The 12788-nt window shown below is 52.9% G+C and overlaps 1 protein-coding gene across 1 annotated transcript; it reads right to left on the minus strand.

Moving 5' to 3' along the window:
- Positions 1–8841: 8841 nt before the first annotated feature.
- On the minus strand, positions 8842–11386 carry Cd248 (CD248 molecule). The gene has a single exon (XM_048458391.3). The coding sequence runs from the start codon at positions 11352–11354 to the stop codon at positions 9060–9062; it is 2295 nt and encodes a 764-aa protein (XP_048314348.1). The 5' UTR covers positions 11355–11386; the 3' UTR covers positions 8842–9059.
- Between the last annotated feature and the right edge of the window lie 1402 nt (positions 11387–12788).

Raw genomic sequence — 12788 nt, forward strand, 5'->3', positions numbered from 1 at the left:
ATTCAGATAAAATAAACAGAGTGGGAACCTTCCTGCCTCGCCCAGCGCCTCTGAGACTCGGCTTTGAGATACCCTGAGTAGCTAACTGCACTCAACCCCAATATTGGAAACTGATTACATCTTATGGATTGTCCCAAATGACTCCTCTTCCAGCTAGGTGGCAAATGAAAATCTGCTGGGCATGCAGAGGTCTAAGGAAGTGAGGTCTAGTTTCCACTACAGGGAGAAATACAGTTCCTTCGGTGGCTACTGATCAGTCTGGGACAATGGATGCTGAGCAGGTTGGGGGACACAAAGCTGGAACCAGGGCAAGCCAGATTGGGATCTAAAGAAAGAGAATAAAGAACAAAGGAAGGGCCTCAGCACCAGAAAGCGTCTGGGCAAAGTATCAACATTGTATGTTGTTATTTGGGAAATCTACTGCACAGGAGCGCTGGGCTGGGGGAGAAGCAGAAGAGCAATCAGATCCCCAAAACCTAGCCCTGAGTAGCATGGGGAAGTAGAAGCAAAAATCCATGGCTCTAAACCAAACACCAGAATCTGTTTTTAAACTGGGGCAAACTGGAGCCATGGCGAGTGACTGAGAAGGGGAAAGGCAAGGCTCTACATGAAGCGCTTAGCCAAAGTCCTGTTACGTGGAATGGGAGTGTAGCTCAGTGGGTGGAGTGCTTGACTAATATGCAAGAGGCTCTGAGTTCCAGCCCCAAAATGGAATAGTAATTGTTATTATACGGACCTATCATCCAGTGTTCAGAAGGTAGAGGCAGAAGGGTTGGAAGTCTAAGGTCATCCTTAGCTACACATGGAGTTCAAGATCAGCCTGGGATACCTGAGACTCCATATAATAAACAGTTGAAGTAGAAAACCTTACAGTATCCAAACCATGAAGAAGGCTTCCCAGGGGAGGCTCTGTCCTCTCTCATTCTCCACTGGTACCACAGTCACCAGCAGCCCACTGGCTGGCTCTTCTCTCTTTCTCAATAGTAGAAGTCCAATTGTGCCTTAGATGGCAATGACCCAACCAAAAGACAGGTCTATCCTCCTTGCATATGCAGAATGACATGATTCTAAGACATAAGCGAGGAGTGAGAAGGGACTTCCAAAGATGCCCTGTGGAACAGACCATACTGGAAAAGGCTATTGTCATTTTTGCTACATCCTGTATTCACATCAGAATGCATAGGTGAGGGTTGAAACTTGAGCAGTTGCGGTGGACCTGGAAGTGACCTTGAAAATTGCAGCCCCATGCAGAGAGTCGTCAGGTCAAGTAAAAGATCCTGGGTTTCTACTGGCACAGTAGGGTTCCCAAATTCAATGAAGAAGAAGCAAAATGTTAATTTAAGTCACTATTTTCCCCTTATTTCTATTACCAACAGCCTGTATTAATTATCTGGCTTTAAGAAACTGTACTCCTTGCCCTCTCTTCTGGCTGCTGTGGATCAAGAATTCAGTCGAGGCACAATGAAGACTCGCTCTCTGCCTACACAGAAGACTACCTCTAGAGGACTCGGAGTCAGTCTGAGCTGCTCTGAGATTCCATCATGCTCAGGTCTGACAAAGGGGTCAAGGGATCAGCTGAAGTTGTTGGTGAGACCAGCCTCTCATGGCTCCTGTTTGGCCTGGGCCTCCCCACTGAGTGGAAACTTACCCTGTCCAGTGTAAGTACACTCCTAATGCTATAAATCACCCAGTCTGTGACGTTCAGTTATAGTAACATAAAACCAATCAGTCCAACTGGGTGATGGTGGCGCACGCCTTTAATCCCAGCACTCAGGAGGCAGAGGCAGGTGGATCTCTGAGTTTGAAGCCAGCCTGGTCTACAGAGTGAGTTCCAGGACAGCCAAGGCTTCATAGAGAAATTTGTCTCAAAAAACAAACAAACAAAACAAAACAAAATTCAACCTGTCTGTTTCCCCAGAGAACTTAGGCACACAATGGTTGGAGTACCGGGGCTCACTGGGAGCCCTGGCAGTGTTCTGAGAGCCTCAGCAGCACAATAGGATGGACAACAAACCCACATCTTCAGTCTGGTCCTCTGTCTAGAGTCGCAGATGCCAGTGTCCACGTGTCTTGGGCAATCCAGGGATAACCTCTAAACACTTCGAACTCAGCATTGGCAAACAGGCTGTCTGAGTCAGCCCTCATGATTCAAGTACATTTCACTTAGGCCCCATCACCTCTCAGCACTGCTACATTGTAAATTGAAATTCGAGAAGCCACAGCACTAACCATGATACCTCACTAGATTGGCTACCTAAGCTCCCACCTCAATAAATGACATCACCTGGGGGATAAGTCAAAACCCAGAAGTTAAGGCTGGAGTGATGGCTCAGTGGTTAACAGCACTTACCAAGTTTGACTCTCAACACTCATAGACAGCGAGCGACTCATAATCACCCACCTATAACTCCAGTTTCTGGGGCTGTGACCCCCGTCTTCTGCCCCCAGTCATACATGTAACATACACATAATTAAAAGTTAAAAATCTTTTGAAAGTATTGGGCAGTGGTGGCACAGGGCAAATCTCTGAGTTCAATGCCAGCCTGGTCTACAGAGCAAGTTCCAGGACTACACAGAGAAACCCTGTCTCAAAATAAATAAATAAACAAAACCCTCAGAAGTCTTCATCAGCCCTTCCTCTCCTTCACATCAATCCATCCCTGGGTCCTGCTCAGATCTGCATGCTCACTCCTCTCAGCCCAGTTCCACCACTGCTTGTGGTCAGGCCGGAGTTTCTACTGTCTCTTGTGCTGGCTAGTTTTACGTCAACATAAGCCAGAGTCATTTTGGAAATCTCAATTGAGATTATGCCCCCACCAGATGTCCATAGTGCATTTTCTTGCTTAATGATTGACGTGGGAGAGCCCAGTTCACCGTGGGCAGTGCCACCCCTGGCTGATGGTCCTGGGTACTGTAAGAAAGCAGGCTGAGCAAACCATGGGGAGCAAGCCCCGTAAGCAGCACCCTCCAGGGCCTCCGCTTCAGTTCCCACCTCTAGGCGTCTGCGCTGCTTGAGTTCTGCCCAGACTCCCTTTAGTGGCAAAGTGGGTCCTGAGAGCTGTAAGCTGAAATAAGCCCTGCCCTCCCCAACCTGCTTGGGTCAAGGCATCTTCATCACAGGAACAGAAGCCTGATTAGGACACCCAGCAGTGCTCCAGCTGGTCTTACTTTATGAATTCTTGCTGCTCTCTTCTCCGGCCCCTTTCGTGTCCGGATCTCTAGTAGAGTCTGATCATGGCAGGGTTTCAAGAAAAACTGAAGAGATGAGTGACCAGGTATATGAGTAATAGATTGTGGGTGTCCTAACTATTATAGAAGGCCCCTCATTTTTAGACAAGCAGGCAAACTCAAAGAAATCAGAAAACTTGCCTGAGGTGCCCCAGCCATGAAGTTACAAAGCTGGAACCTACCCCAACCTGTGTTGAGAACCAGCTCCTAGTACTGACCATCTTGTGAAAAATCTCTGATCTCTTGAAAACCTCTGCTAAGCTTGAACTGCAGAGCCCCACCACCACCACAGCGTGTTCGGACACACTGCTCGGATCCCATGTTCATAGGAAATGTTTTTTTCCCAGCATCCCCCCAACCCAAGCCACAGGTGATTAACTCCACACTGAGAGAAGTCGTCAATCCCAGTATCATCAGCCGGAGACTCTTCCATATGCAGTCTCATCCTTAAAGCTCTTGGAGCTGGGGATATTTGGGCAAGTACTTGCATGGAAAGCATGTGGACCTGAGTTCAAATCCCCAGGACCCAGTAGTGCTTGCTCATGATGCTAGAGCTGGGAAAGAAGAGCCCTGGAGGACCCCCGAGGCTCCTTGGACAGCCAGCCCCAGGACCCAGTGAGAGACCCTGTCTCCAAAGGTAAGGTAGACAGTCCCCAAGGAAGTACACCCACGTTGTCAACACTCAGCCAGCATTGACCTCTGATCTCTACACATGCACCTGCGCACACACACACACACACACACACACACACACGTGTGCCTCCTGTGTTAGTTATCTGTCTTAATGTTGTGACCAAAGCAACTTGAGAAAGGAAGGGTTGGTTCTGGCTCACAGTTTTAAGGTACAGTCATGGCGGGGAAGGCACAGCAGCAAGACTCGAGGCAGCGGGAGAAAGAGGAGAGAGATGCCTGCTGCCCTTAGCTCCCTTTGGTCAAAGGGACTCCAGTCCATGGCATGGCACCGCCATATTCAGGGTTGGTCTTACCACCTCAATAACCGAATCTAGGCAATCCCTCTGAGACACACCCAAACGATCACTTCCTTGGTAATGCTAAGTCCCATCAAGTTTATGGTCGAGATCACACCTGGGCACACACAAACACACACACCTCTCAGAAACTTAAAACAAGATTAAAGCCAGTCTTTGGGAGGTGGGAATTTTTTTCTAATTTAGAGACATGGCTGTCTGATCTGGCCAGACTCAGATGTGGGGATCTGGGCCAGCAAGATGGCTCAATGGAGGCACTGGCCACCAAGCCTGATGACCTGAATTCACTCCAAGTTGTCCTCTGACCTCCACATTTTTTGATATGATGATCACACTCCCAAACACACAATAAATAAATAAATAAATAAATAAGAAAAATTCAAAGACCACAGAATCTTGGATCTGCTTTCTGTTTCTGCTTTGGTCCCTTACTCAAGCAAGGCCTTCAGTTTTCCTATATGTTTTATGGTAATAAGAATGGTATCTAAAGCCGGGTAGTGGTAGCACATGCTTTTAATCCCAGCACTCAGGAGACAGAGGCAGGCAGATCCCTGTGAGTTTGAGGCCAGCCTGGTCTATAGAGTGAGTTCCAGGACAGGCTCCAAATCTACAGAGAAATCTTGTCTCTCCTGTCTCAAAAAACAAAACCAAACCAAACAAATGGTATCTAAAGCCAGGCAGTGGTGGTGCACATCTTTGATCCCAGCACTCAGGAGACAGAAGCAGGTGAATCTCTGTGAGTTTGAGGTCAGCGAGTTCTAGAACAGCCAGGGCTACACAGTGAAACCCTGCCCCCCCCAAAAAAAATAGCATCTAAACCATGGTGTCCTATACTGTAGCATTCAATAGAGTCAGGTGTGTCTTGGACTAGGAATGGGCAGGAAATTCCCTGCTATTCCAGGTAAGGCGCTGCAGTTGGAACCTTACCTGTAAAGACTTGCAAGTCTCTGGGCATGAAGCTGTCCCAGGGGGCTATGGGACTGGTGAGCACTTTACCACTAACTAAAACATACTGGGAAAGGGTGCCCCACAGAAGTCTTCTAGGTGACAATGGTTCCCCACCGCCTGTGATACTCCACGACCCTAGTGATGCTTGAAACGGTTCTATGGAACCCTGCGAACTTTTGCCCTCTAAAACATGTTCTCATGATGGAGTGGATGGAAGTGATTTTAGGTCGTGTTTAGGCTGAGAGAATCTCCTGAGATTCTGGCTGATGTCAACACTTCCCTAAAAACTACCACCTTGGGCTTCCAAACAGGGCTTCGGAGCCGAAAATCACACCCACGGACAGTAAACACCCGAATGTCAGAGCACTCACTGGAGCGGCCAGGGCCAGTTCCAAGGATTCTGGGCTCCCAGGTGAGAAGGTGTGCTTTCTCCTCTGCTAACAGGATTATGTGGTGGGACAATTAGAGTCCCACCAGTCAATGTAAACGTTTTTCAGGGCCACTTGATAGGGTGGCCTGACCACTAAAGCCAAGCACCCTTGGGTACAGAATCCCAAACAGAAGGATGAATATATGTCTTGTGGGGCAGGGGAATCAGAAGATATTTAAGTAGCACAAACAAATCAAGTAATTATTGAATAATTAATATGCCTTTTAGATTTTATTTATTTTTCTTTTATATGCACTAGTGTTTTGCCATGGGTGTCAGTTCCCCTGGAACTGGAGCTACAGATAGTTGTGAGCTGCCATGTGGGTATTGGGAACTGAACCAGGTCCTCTGGAAGAGCAGTCAGTGCTCTTAACCACCGAGTCATCTCTCCAGCCCCCAGTATGCTTTTTAGCACCTCCTGGTGGCCTGCAAGTCCGTGGTGCGAAAGCCAGGTGGCGCTAAATAGCCATTCATTGACACTGCCCGGCTCTCTCGTAGGTAAGAAGGGCTCTAGGTTCAGGGGCGCTGGGAGTAGAGATAAGAGGATTGGAGAGGATGGAGAGGAGAGTCTCTCTCTCTCTCTCTCTCTCTCTCTCTCTCTCTCTCTCTCTCTCTCTTTTGTGTGTGTGTGTGTGTGTGTGTGTGTGTGTATATGTGCGTGTGTGCGCGCGCGTGTGTGCTCGGGCGTGCGCGCCCCGAGTGTATTTTGCATTCAGGGAGGCGGGGTCGAGATGTGGGGGGGGGGGGTTAACCACAAGCGTGGGGCGGACCATGAGGGGACAGGTAGGGTTTCTTTCCCAGAGTGGACGGTACTTCTGGGGAGTCTGGAGAGACGGCATTATTATTATTATTATTTCTCTATTTATTTTTGAGTTTTCGAGACAGGGTTTCTCTGTGTAATAGCCCTGACTGTCCAGGAACTCGCTTTTTAGACCAGGCTGGCCTTGAACTCATAGATAGCCCCGCCTGCTTCCGCTTCCTGAGTGCTGAGATTAAAGGCGTGCACCACCACCGCCTAGCCGGCGAGAGGGCGTATGCTTTTTAAATTTTTTGTTTTGTATTGGCGATAATGGACCCGTGGAGGTCACTGGGTAACTTGCGGGAATCTATTCTTTACTTCCACCATGTGGGTTCCCTGTCAGGATTGACAGCAGTACCCATTGAGCCACCTTGCGGCCTTTAAAGGGCTTCATTGGGTGGACCCGATTTAAAGGCATTATGAAGAGGCGTGGCTTGTGAACATCTTCATAGTGCTGGGCAGAGGAGGGGGTCGGTTACCTGGAGGTAGTTCCGCTGGCGTGAGCTCAGTGAGGGGGCGGAGTCTGAAGAGCTTGAGGGCAACTCCGTTTCCCTGGAGGGCGGAGTTTGGTTGCGTCTCTTAGGAACAGAGTTTGTATCTCAGAGTAACTGCGTGAGAATGTCCAAATTCTGGGCGGAGTTCATACCTCAGGGAAGACAGGATTAATAAACTCCTCTTGTCTCCGCTTCTGTCCAGATGTGGGGACACCGCTTGTCACTTTTGGGCGGGGCCCTAGCGGAGCTGATAGGGCAGAGGGGCGGGCAATAGCTCTGAAGGCATCTTTGAGCTGGCAAGGGGCGGGCGAGGCTCTTGCTTTGAAGGGCGGGGCCTCTGGAAAGTTTTCTTCCCCTCCAAGGGGTGTGGCTCGTGGAGGGGCGGGGCTGATAACCTAAGCATTCTCCGCCCGGGTGAGGTGAAGCGCAGCCTAGGAGTTAATGGGCGGAGCCTGAGGCTCAGCTTTCGGCCTAGGCGGAGCCTGGATCTGGGCGCAGGCGGGGGCTCTGCCCTGGGAGGCCGTCTGTTTAGGCCCGCACGCAGCTCCGCATCTGGTGCTCATTACCAGATGACAAAGAGCCGGCTCTGGGCCCCCTTCCCTACACCCATCCTCCCGCGGACTGCAGCGCATTTAACTCTTTCTTTCCCTCAGGGTGCCATCGACCCTCTGCCAGGGGTCACGGGAAGAAGCTTCAGGCCTCTGTCCCAACAGGCGGTGTCATTCCATAAGTGATACCTGCATCCCCTCAGACCCAGACTTTCTAGAAAACCAGGCGACCTCCCTCCATTCCATCCATCAACCTTCCCACCACCACCCGCCCCCTCGACTGCGTCTTCGAGGTTAGAGCTGGGAAGAATCTGGCAGGAGCGTCTGGTTTGAGTTAGGGGAACGTGAGAGTGGCTACCCCGGCGATGCGTTCCCTCCACCCCCTCTGTTAACCCCCACTCCCAGTTGGTTCCCAGTTCCACACCCGTTCTGGTCTCCTAAGGTACAATCTTTGGGCGAGAATGTGGCATAGGGGTTTCGGGTAGAGAAAGGGCGCCGGGCCACCCCTGCTCACCTGCCTGAGGCAGGGGGGAGGGGAGGGGGAGGGAGTGCGGCTTTCCCCAGTCCTAATTAGAGGCCTCAAGAGGGCTGAGCTGAAAAATTATAGAGGTGGTGGAACCGGCGCCTCCCTCTTCCAGGTCTCGTCCCTTCCCCCCAGGACAATCAGCTGAGGATGACGGGGAGGTTATCCCACACTCGGTGATTTTTGACCAGACACCAGCCCTGAATATCCTGGGCCCTCCCTCAAGCTAGGGTCTTCTGGGTTCTCTCCTAGCAGCTCCACTTCCACTCAACAGAGGGAAGAGTAAAGTGTGGCCTCTAATGGGAAGGTCTTGATTCTGAATGGACCCAGGGAGATAGAACTGGGCTTTCTTTCTCAGCCTCCTGGGCACCTAGTCTTACCTCCTCCCCTACTACCTCCTATGAAGGAGGAGTCCCTACAACCATGGGGTGGTAGCATCCTTGGGTGACTCTGATTCCCCCCCATCTAGACTTCTGGGAAGCCTATGACATTGGTAAGAATGAATGCGCAGAAGAAAGTTCAGAAATGCAAGCGCTGTGCCCCGAATCTCCAACACCCTCCGACCTGTGACTCCCAAGCCCCAGGTGGAGTCCAGTTTGTCAGAAACCCTCGTCTCAAGGTCTTCCCTGCTTTTCTTTGGATTTTAATAAAAAGAGCAAATATGGACTTTCTTCCCTGCCAAACCTCTAGAATCCTGGACTTGCTGTGTGACAGTGGGCAAGGCTCAGTCAGCCTGCCCTCTCTCAGCTCAGTTCACGGAAAATTCTCAAGCACACCTCCTTTAAAGAATTCTTACCTTACTTAGAACATGGAAGGGAACTCTATATCTCTCCCACAAGTTTTCCCAGGCCCTCCCCTCAGGCATCAGTGGGGGTCAGGAGCTTTGGGTGAGGTTGGCACCCCATTTATTGGAGAAGATCCCAGCACCCACCCCTTGAGGTCCTGGAGGCCTTGGTGTCTCCTTTGCCATGAATGCTGGGCCCAAGGAGCAGAATTCTTTCTGTCCATCTGGGGAGCCCCCATAAGTCCCTGGTGCAGTCTCATCCATGTGTCCAAAGCAAGTCCCTTCCTCCTACCCCACAAGGGGTATCTGTGCCCCATCACACACTGGTTCTGCAGGTCTGTACCCCTGTAAGGCTGCCTCTGGGGGGCATGGGTTCTGTTGGGTTCTTGTTCCCAGTTTGTGTGACCCAGCGATAGCAGTCAGTGATGCGTTTGTTGGGGGCATGGGGGCCACAGCGGGTACAGTACACGATGCCCAGTGCAAGCAGGACCACCAAGAAGACACATGTTGGTACCAGGAGTGCCACCAGCAGCCACCGGTCATCCCTCTGACTTTGGTCTGCAAGACCCGCCTCTGCCAGGGCTGTTGGAGCTGCTGTAGGGGCCACCGAGGGCAGCCATGGCAGCAGTTTGGGACTGGGAGCTCCTTCCCTCGGGAATAGAGGGGCTCTGGAATAGGGGCGGGTAGAGCTGATAGTTGAGGTCTGGTTAACGGGGTTCTGCGGGGGAAGAGAAGACGGGAGGGCCGGAGGATGGGTGGCAGCAGGCACAGGGGCTTCGTGAGCAAAGGACTTAGAGGGGCTAGGCAGAGAGGGCTGGACAGCTGAGACAGAAAGCTGGGGAGCCTGGGTTCTGATGCCTGGAACATCTGGGGCCAGGGGGCGTTGATGAGCTTTGGAAGTGGCATCCTCAGGGTCAAGGTTAGGTGGGACTGAAGGCAAATAAGTGACCGTGTGGGCGTCTGGGGACATAGGGGACTGGTGGGGAGGGAATACCTGGGGATATCTGCTTGAGATAGTGGGGGGCTGGTAAGCAGGAGGCCGGGCTGGGTGAGTGGCTGAGATAATCCCAGGCTTGTAGCCAAAAGGCAGGTCTGGATAATTGGCCTTGATTTTGGGGATCCGGTACTCAGGGAGCACAGCTGGAGGTGTGACAGGGGCCATGGCAGGTGGGTGAACAGGGCTGAGGGCTGGGTGTGTGGCTGAAATAACAGAAGTCTTGTGGGCAGAAGACATTGTGGGTTCCATGGCAGAGATCACCATGGGCCGTGTGGCAGAGACCACCGAGGAGTGGTAGGGGCCCCTGGGGGCACTGAGTGGCGGTGGCCAGGTAGGCTCCAGGTACAATCTCTGAGGCTCTCCATCCTGTGGGAAATTGGGCCTATAGGCCAGGCCAAAGTCAGGTGGTTGTGTAGGTGCCATCCATAGAACCCTCTGTTCCTCTGTCCAGGTGTCATCAAAGGCCTCCCAGGCTTCCTCTTCATCCTCCCCTTCTTCTCCATCATCCAGCAACTCATCTCTAAGGTCCTGGGAAGCCTGGGCACCCATGGCTCCTGCAGGGCTACAACTGATGCCATCTGCCTCAAGCTCGTGACCTTCGCTGCAATAGCACTCAAAGCCACCAACATAGTTGACACACATCTGCTGGCATACTCCAGCAATCTGGCACTCATCCGTGTCCACGCAGCGGTGTGGCTCATCCTCAGCTGGCCGAAAGCCCAGACGACAATGGCAGCTATAGCCTTGTGGCCCACCAGGCTCACACTGCTGCTCACAGGGGGCCTGCGCACAGGGGTCTTCACAACTGCGCCCATCTGCGGCGAGCCGGAAGCCTTCACTGCAGCGGCAGGACACACCACCATCCACCTCTTCTACACACTCGTGTTCGCAGCCCCCATTGTCAGGACCACAGCCAGTCCCTGGGCACAGGGGGCCAGCCTGGGACCAACCAACACCACCTGAAGGTTGTTTCACGCACAGCAGAGAGGCTCCCCTGCCAGCCTGGCACTGCACAGCTGCCACAGAGCCAAAGGGCAGCCACTCGAACTCGCTGGAAACCAGGTTGAAGGGTGTGGTGTAGACAGCTGGGCCTGCTTGGCCCACCTCAACCGGCAAGGCAGGGCAGGCACCCTCAAAACCAAACTGGCAGAGGTAGCCATCGACAGCCAGTGTACAGGAGCCTTCGAGCCAGCGATGTTCTCCACTGGCCTCAAGGGCAGCACAGCGCTGGGCCGGACAGGGTCCTTCCGTAGCCGGCTGGGCCCAGTTGGTGAAGGCGGTGTCCTGGTCTCCAGTGGTCCATATGAAGCCCCGCAGTGGGCGCTGCGGCTGGCATTGTCGAGCCTGCCGCTGCAGTCCTATCCACAGCAGCCCGTTGGCCGGCCCGACGCCCACCAGGTTGTCTACACGCCTGGCCTCCTCCGGGGTCCGTGGCGTGGCCAGGTTACCCCCCAACTCGCGGCACGCCCGCCAAGCTTCCAGGAAGGTGCGGCGCCGGGGAAAGAGCGCGTAGCAACTGCCCGGGCCGCAGACGGCTCGGGGCTCGGGTATCCAGGGGACCTGGCCCAGAGCGGGCACCGCGGCCGCCCAGGACAGCAGCAGACGCAGCAGCATCGTGACGCCCCCCGACTGGCCCGGCTCGGGTCCTCCGCTGCTCTTGACAGAGGGAGGGATCAAGGCCTCCGGCGGGAGGGCCGGGGGGCGGGCCCTGCGGACTCACGCCTTGTAAGGAGTGGGCTGGGGAGGCTGCCAGCTCCCCTGCTAGCTCCCCGGGGGCTGTAGGAGCAGGAAGCAGTGGGGTGGGGGGTTCTGGGGTGAGAGGAGCAGGGCAGAGGAGGGGAGGAGGTGCAGTTAACTAACGGGCTACCTCAGGCCTTATAGAGCTGAGAGTCACGGAAAAGGGGAACTGCCTGCCTGAGAGGCATCCTTTCAGCACTCTGAAACTTCATCAGGATCCGCAGCTAAGACAGTTGGGTGAAGACAGTTGTCTTCCTGAGAGACTCGTGGAGACCCGAATCTGGATTCACCAGTATCAGTATGTGGCTGCACTCTCAGCTCAGCGACTTGCTCGGGCCAGCCCTTTCCCATCACAGTATGTATGCAGACTCCTCTTCCAAATCCTGGCAAGAGCATCCTCTCTGACACCCTGTCTATCTCAGGCAGCCAAACCCCAGTCTCATACATGCAGTCTTCCTGACATGCTATGCCCTTAGGTGGACAGGCAAGGGCGAGGATGATGTGGCATGCTAAATGGTCTAATCTATGAAGCTCCTCCCATTCCTGCCAGGCCCTACATGAGAATCAGCTTGATAACCCCCATGCTGAGAATGGAGAACCTCAACCAGACATGTATTTGATGAGCCCCTTTGCTCAGCCTATCTCACATCCAAGTTTTCTGGCTCCAACAGGACCAGCATTAGGGGTTAGTGAGTGGGGAGGAGGCCAAGGGCTGCCGTTTCCTTACCCTGGCTCAGTAAGGGGCCCTGGGAACCTGGACTTAGAGGGGGAGGAGGCAGCCCCCAAACAGGAAATGCCTCTCTGGGCTCCTGCAGCAAGAGGGCAGGGTGCAAGATTCTGGGCTAAGTGGAGGCTGAGTTATATGCAGGGCAAGCAGAGCTGCTTATGAGGGGACCCGTGCAAGGCCATGTATGGGCATGGGGTACACAATGGGATAGGCATGTATGACACAGGCATCATATTGCCCTCCCTGCTCCCAGGGCCTGCTGCATAGCCTGGCCGGGTTCTCTTCCTGCCCTTCCTAGAAGCCTCTGGAAGTTTGTGCATTGGGCCAAGCACCCAGGATGGCCCCTGAGACTCTGTCTGAAGAATTAATGCCTGCATTTTCTATGTACTCTTTATTTATTAGTATTATTTTATCATTATTATTAAATTTTTTTGTTTTGTTTTTGGAGCCAGAGTTTCTCTGTGTAGCCCTGGATGTCCTGGAACTTGCTCTGTAGACCAGGCTGATCTCAAACACTGAGATCCTATCTCTGCCTTCCAAGTGCTGGGATTAAAGGCATATGCCACCATTGCCTGGCGATTTTT

This window comes from Myodes glareolus, chromosome 7, assembly GCF_982192425.1.
Source record: "Myodes glareolus chromosome 7, mMyoGla1.1, whole genome shotgun sequence".
NCBI lineage: Eukaryota > Metazoa > Chordata > Mammalia > Rodentia > Cricetidae > Myodes > Myodes glareolus.

Coding starts and splice junctions, on each gene's coding strand:
- Cd248 (XM_048458391.3), bottom strand. CDS start 11,354: ATGCTGCTGCGTCTGCTGCTGTCCTGGGCGGCCGCGGTGCCCGCTCTG.